The sequence below is a fragment of the Cryptosporidium hominis genome (assembly GCF_000006425.1).
Source record: "Cryptosporidium hominis TU502 chromosome 7 CHRO017075, whole genome shotgun sequence".
Taxonomy (NCBI): Eukaryota; Apicomplexa; class Conoidasida; order Eucoccidiorida; family Cryptosporidiidae; genus Cryptosporidium; species Cryptosporidium hominis.
In genome coordinates, this window is record NW_667094.1 from 1 (window position 1) to 7,366 (window position 7,366).

At 29.2% G+C, this 7,366-nt stretch overlaps 1 protein-coding gene across 1 annotated transcript; it reads left to right on the forward strand.

Annotated features, from left to right (window-relative positions):
- Positions 1-1,295: 1,295 nt before the first annotated feature.
- Positions 1,296-2,972, forward strand: Chro.70313 (Esp1 promotes sister chromatid separation by mediating dissociation from the chromatin of the cohesin Scc1. The anaphase-promoting complex promotes anaphase by mediating destruction of Pds1 which binds to Esp1 and inhibits its activity; Esp1p). The annotated part of the gene is made up of 1 exon (XM_660710.1): positions 1,296-2,972. The coding sequence occupies one exon, from the start codon at positions 1,296-1,298 to the stop codon at positions 2,970-2,972; it is 1,677 nt and encodes a 558-aa protein (XP_665802.1).
- The last annotated feature ends 4,394 nt before the right edge of the window (positions 2,973-7,366 follow it).

A 7,366-nucleotide genomic window follows, 5' to 3' on the forward strand; every position in this document is an offset into this window, starting at 1 on the left:
TCGTTATTTTATCTACTCGAATCAAATAAAATTTCACAGAATATTACATTATTCTTGGAAACATGTGGTATTAATTCTTTAAATTTGCAGCGTACTGTTTTATCAGCTTGCATATCACACAATTTTCAATTTTATTACATTAATTTGGTGTTAAAATCATTGCATAAATTGGGAGAATTTTGGTGGAAGTTAGGGGCGATTGAGAGGTCACAAAGTGTATATAGTAAGCTAATAACTTTTTATAAAAAATGGACTATACCTTATAAAAAATTCATAATATTATATTTCTACCAACTCCCCACACTATTAAATCACCTATTTTCAAGATCAGACTCTCAATATAATTTAATTTATTCTGCAGACAATATCGACTCATTTAAACAAATCTTGCTTGAAAAAAATGACAACTTCGAAAGTTCTTCACATATTATTTTTCTCAAAGAAATATTAGAATACATTAGAATAATTTCAGATTGTACATGCTTAAGTATTTTTGAAGAAGAAGTCATATCAATGATGCTACTATTCGTACTTTTATATTTTACTTTGAATAATAGCTTATCAATAATAAAAGACTACTTTATTGCTAATTTTTCATTCATTTTCCAAACTCCTGAATTCTTAACAGAAATAAATCAATCTAAAATCATTTTAACGTTCAGAAAAATTATTCTTAAATTACTTAACTATGAAATAAACTCTTCTGGCTTAATCTTGGAATTACTTTCAATAAATATAAGCGAATATTCAGAAAACAAGCATTTCATGTTTTTTTTTTGCAATGCAATTAATCATATGTTAATATTTATTTCTTCAAAATATACTGAAATTATTGGTAATTATTTTAGTAAAAAATGGTCAAAAAAAACAAATGAGAATATTGTAATTTTGGAAACCAAATTTGATATTAAAAAGTTAACATCGAATATAAAAAAAAATAGCATTGAATTTACAATAAAAGAAATATGCAATCTAATTATTTCAATCAAGCAAATGCTTTCAATCGAACTAACTCCAATAGAATCTCAAGTGAAATTAATTGAAACCACGAAATTAAATAGTTCAAATATAAAAAATACATCAATATTAAATAATTTGATTGGAAAATATGAATTAACTCTGTTAATTGATCAATTGGATGAAAATAAGTCAAGAATTAAGAATAGATTACACCTATTCAAACAAATATTGACATTTGTTAATATTATTTTCAATCATATGCTTTTAAACGAAAGAATGAATTATTATTTATTAACCAACTTTCTATATCAATCATTCTAGATATTATATTATTAATGAAAGTTTTATGTTATCCAGATACAAGTTGGAATGCCATTTTTTGTTCTTTTATCAATTCTTTAACCCCTATTTCTCTACTAAATGACTATTCATTTTCAATTATACAGTCAATTAGAAAAATTCAAAGGGAATTTGAACATTTTAAATTTATATATAAGAACAATAACTCAGTTTTTGATAGTAATTCTCAGTCAAGTTTACTTAAATTTTTCCTGGAACATAAAAATAACGAATTTCCCACTTGGCGATGGGGAGAGGAAGTATCTATTAAGGAAATTGGAGATAATATCTCAATGGTTTATTTCCGACTTTCAACATTCTTCGCTAGCTCTACGTATAGAAATTCAAATGATTGTAAATATTCACTATTGCAGATCACTAGAGATTTTTCCTTGAATAAATACTTAAATAGAGAAGTTTTTATAAATAATCAATTAATGCTAAGTTCATCAAAGTTAACTTTGCTCTATTTCATTGAAAATAATCAGACAAATGAACTATTGGAAGAGTTTGATAATATTCAACGTATGAATACAGAAAGTATAATTAAAATTGATATTAACACTAATTCTAGTGAACAAACAAGGAAATGGTGGAATAGAAGAATATATATTGAATCTAGGTTAAATAGTTGGCTAAATAAGTTCTCAAATCAAATATTAAAGGGATGGACGTCGAAACTATTTTATGGATGGCGTAAAGAGTTAAATTCTGAGAAAAATATTAAACAAGTAGCGGAATTTATAAAAACCTATTTGATTGATATTGATCAATCATTGATTGGAATTATTATATTTTCCTTAACAAATAATATACCTCAAATCCTTAATTTATTAAAATCTGACAATATACTCAATTTTAATCTAAAAGATATTTGTGTAAAATTCAAAAAAATAAAGTTCCAATCAATTAAAAATAAAGTTGAAAATTTCCCTGCAGTCATTTTTTTAGATAAAATATTAATTAGCTTGCCAATAGAAAGTATTTGCGATTTGAAATTTCAACCAATCACTAGAGGGATTAACAGAAGAATGTGTAAAAATAACATCGATCATCTATTTAATCAGCTTCAGAAATCTAAAGAAAGCAACCTTCGTTTGCTTGCCAACTTCTGTAATATATATTATTGCATAAATCCAACTGGAGATTTAGAAGAAACTGAAAAGACTGTTATTGAATTCATTAAACAAAAATTTGGTTCAAAATGTTCAGGAATATCGAATTCAATTCCTCAAGCAACAGAAATTATGAATACTATGAGTTTTAATCGATCTAATCTCTATTTATTTTGCGGTCACCAGGCTGGAGAAAAGTTTATCCAAGGAGAGTTGTTTGAAAGAGGAATAATCACTGAGAATTTTGAGTCAGAAAATTATCACTTCTATATGCCTCCTTCGTTGTTAATTGGTTGTAGCTCTTCCAAAATAAGATCATATGGGTCAAACCATGTATTTTTTACGCCAATTCACTACTTAATTGGTGGAAGTCCTTTAATTCTCGGAGCGCTTTGGGACGTTACTGACCAAGATATAGACCGCTTTACTATGTCAATTTTTGACAATTGGGTTGGATCAAAACTCTCATTGGTTGAATCAATTACACTCGCAAAACAAGAATGTAAGCTTCCATTACTGAATGGGTCATCTTGTGTTTGCTTTGGCTACCCTATTTAAAAGTATATATTTGTTTAAAATCATGCGAATTAATTTTTAGTTCGATGTATTGGTATAAACTTATTTTGAAATCGTTACTTTCTCTGTATTGATTTTTTAATAATCTATTGCCGCAAAATATATCGTCGTATTTGCCCACAATTTACATGGGCGGTAAAATGCTACACCCCACAGAATGACAGGCACAAAATATAATTAACTGTGTAATCTCTCATGAAAAAACTAAAGACTTCATAGCATGCACGCCTAAATAAGAAGTGCTTCATGATAGGATTTGCTGCAGTAATTAGAGTCTTTAGTTCATTCTTTATTCGGCATTTAGATTGAGTTTTAAGTCAAATATTGATCAACGTAGGTTCAGTGGTTGTTCTCCAGATTTTAGTTAATAAGTAAATTATATACAATTTATTTGGTATATTCCATAATACCTATTTAATATTATAATGAAAGAGCCAAATTGTATTGATAATAATGATACACCGAAACAAGAATACTTGGATGGGAAAATTGAACACGATGATTCAAGGCTGTCAAAATCAATACAATTTGTTGTAAATGAGATTTCAAGCCTACTTAATTACAGTAATACTTCTAAAATAAGAGAACAAGATACTTCTCATTTCTACAGTGAGAGTGGGCATCTAAAAGCGATTGCAACTGAAATTCACAAAACAATTCAAGTTTCGTCAGCAATTAAGCTTAGATCTAACAACCCTCTATTACTTTCCCTTACTGCTCTACTATCAAATCCTCATCATACAAAATATTTAAATCTTATGACAGAAAATATCATTGAGGGCTTTTCTGAAAATCAATCAAAAAAATTTAATGTAGATGAACTTGGAAATAAATCTAATGATTTGATTTCAAAAGAAACAAAAAATGCAGTTGTAAATTTGATTGCGTCTAATTTACAATATTATTTGTTTGAAGGAAGAGCAACAAACGTAGTTATTAACGATTTGGTTGTTACATTAATGAAGGCATATTCTAGTGAAAAAACTCCAAACAAGGTATTTGATATCGATTGGGGGACTAATAACCAAGTGTTTATTGAAGCAAGAGATTGGTGCGTGCTTATCGGCCCCAAGGAGTGTATTTTTCCAAAAACCTGTTATGAGCTAAGAGAATTATTAAATAAGAAAGGTATTAAACTTAAATCATATTTTGAAAATGTCAATACTGACAATATTTCATCACATAAGATAAATCTAGTTACTGGCGGAATTGACTCACAAGATACAAATCACTCTTCAATAGACGAATTGGATACTCAATATTTCGAAAGGTTATCTTATTCAAAGCTCAAGGAATACAAATCCAATAATATTCCAAACTACTCTCACTTCGAGCAAATAAAAAAATTCATTTCAGTCCAATTTCCAAACCTGAAAACGTTCTTTTATTCGCCTGGTAGTTGTATTTATATTAATGGAAATGATGTTTTAACATTTTTAGATATTCTTAAAAAGGCTACAGAAGAAAAAAAAATGGAAGAAAATGAAATTAAGAACAATTTATCGATGAAAAAAGTTTCCAACTCAATAAATCCATATTGGTTTTTAAAAGATACTAAACGTATAATATCTAACTTTCCTGTAAAAGATACTGTCTTTAAAGCATCAACGTGCGACTGTAACTTTATCCATAACCCTATTAAAAGTAAGACCCAAGGCTTCTATGAGTTAAATATTGAGGGACTATTTCTTCCAAATTCAATGTATGTGATATTAAATGGATTTAAATTACTTTTCCCCGATATATTTACTTGTAATGTCTCAATTGAAAGCCTCGCAGAACCTCCGTTTTTGCCCAACGAAATAAATAATCCAGTCTTAATTTGGGAAAAGCTTATTCCATTATTAAATACAACCGTACGTTCAATTAGCCCAACTCTTGTGGAGCTGGCAAATCAACTGAAACCTTACACTAGGATACATTTCAAAAATTCCAAAGCAAATGTAGAGAATGTCAAGAATAATCAAGAGCAAGCTCAAATACAGACTTTGAATTGCGCGATCCCCTTTTTTTCACTACCAAGAAAACGCCTGAATCCTAGCTCACAAATTCAAAATTATCAAAGGAATTACTCAAATGTTAATTGTAGGAACAACTCTCAGAATTGTGTTATAATTGGCAATTCAGCAATAAACAATTCTGTATCTCAAATTCAACCAAGGAATGTCCATGCTTCAAACTCATCATTTTCAAATATTTTACTTGATTTATCTACATCCAATGGTATTTATGATAGTGTTAATGCGCAAGTTGGATCTATATTTACTCATGGAATAAGCAACTTTCCTCATTTAATAGGGTCATCATCCTCTGTTGAAAACCAGGCTCTGCTTACTTTATCGCAAAATAACACGCAAAATCACCCCCCGCTACTACCATCATCAGGAATAAGGGCAAGAACTCCAAACTCAGTAACTACAAATGTCCAGTGGTTAAATTTTAAAGGGATCGGGATTTCTTCGCAGACAAATTCAAATTATGTTTCCCTTTCCACTCCAATGGGTAAGCAGCTATTGCACAGAATTGGAACAATAAATCCTATACAAAGGCTTGAACAAACTCAAAACTTAATTGGTTTTCAAATAAAATCAACTAGTCTCAAAGGGCTCAATTCAAATCAAATCAATTCGCCAATTGAGAAGTTTATAACAAAAATATTTGAAGAAACTGCGTTATGTTTTATTGGTTTTGATTCTGAGAGGCTTGATTATTTTACTGCTAGAGCCGTTGAAGAAGGTGCTAAAGTTATAAAGTTTACCAATCTTGAAAAGGAATATGCCAAACAATATTCAAAATTTGCTGCTCTTAAAGAAATAAATATTTCAAATTTTATTTATTCTTGGTTAAATGTTACAAGATTTTATTGCGTGTTTGATCATTCAAAACTTCAGCCGGATAACAAAAAATTTTTAAACTATAGTTATGAAAAGGTATATCACTATTTCGAAGTTCAACAATTTGTTTCGCTGGAATGGTTTTTGACATCCTGTTTTGAAAAACGATCTCTGGACCCAGATATGTTTACCCCAATTTGTCGTCCGACATTTTCTATACAAAGTGCAAATAAATTATTTTCCACGAATTCTGTTGATGATTTTCTAGTAATAATTATTGAAAATTTTCCACACATGAATAAAATTTATAATTCATCGAAAGAAGGCCAGGAATTACTGAGCAACGCAATTTGGGGCAACTGTATACAAAGAATACTCAAATCAATTTATGGACCCAATATTACTAACATGAAGGAAATTTCAAATGTCATGGAAAGAAATAAATCAAAATGGGAGAAAGGCTTTCCAAGCAATGTAATTATTGTCCCGTGCAATTTGTTACCATATAAATCAAGTCTAAATAACGCATATTCTGTATGTACAAATTCGCCCATTTCTGCTCTCTATGGTCCAGGTAAATCTCAGTTCATTAATGATCTAGAGGTTATTAAAAATTATTTATTTAACAATTTCAACCCTAAAAAGGATAAAAATTTTGAAGAAATATTACACATTGTTACTCCTTCATGGATATTAGATAGTTGCTCCAAAAGAACAAAAATAGATTATAAAGGATATGAAATCAAGTATTCAACTTCGGTAGTACAAATCAAACGAAGGCGAAGGAGGACCAAAACAACATCAGTTGATGTCAAAAATAACACTTTTAAAGAGGAGGTCTGTTTTTTTTACAAAAAAGATGAAAATTCAAGCATACATAATATTATTCCTCCTCAAGGTCCATGGCCTCTCTGGGGTTGGAATGTCTATATTATTGACTCTATTAAACAACGTCTTTCCGAAAATTTAAGAAAAAAACTCAAGGAAGTCGGAGCAATTTACACTTACTCCGCAATCTCCTTTGAAAATGTTATCTCATACTCCGAAGAACAAATTAAAGATTTTTTGAATGAAATTGAACACAATGGTATCAACATAATTGTTTGTAACGACTTCCTTGATTCTCAACTTATAGAAAAGATAGGTATAAACAAATATTCAAAAGATGAAATGAGTGGCCAGCCTTCAAAAGGAATAAATATTGTTAGTGAATCATGGATAAATATGGTTTATGGAACCAGGACATTACATCCATTTGGTTGCAAGTTTTATTTTAATCTAAGCCTAGATGTTAACAAAAATCTTGACCATAATAAAGATTTCAATTCACTAAAAGTTTTAGAAAGCTACTCTGCCTCAAAAAAACTCGAACAAAATGAAAATTATAATGAAGATCAGATTGGATCCAAAACTTTTGAGAATAAATTCGTAGCATTTGACGGTTGTAGAACGTTAGCTGTGTTGGAAAATTCAAAAAATATGAAAGAAATACATAAAAATAAAGCAGGGGAAAATGAAATTACAAATTTACGCTTTGGAGAA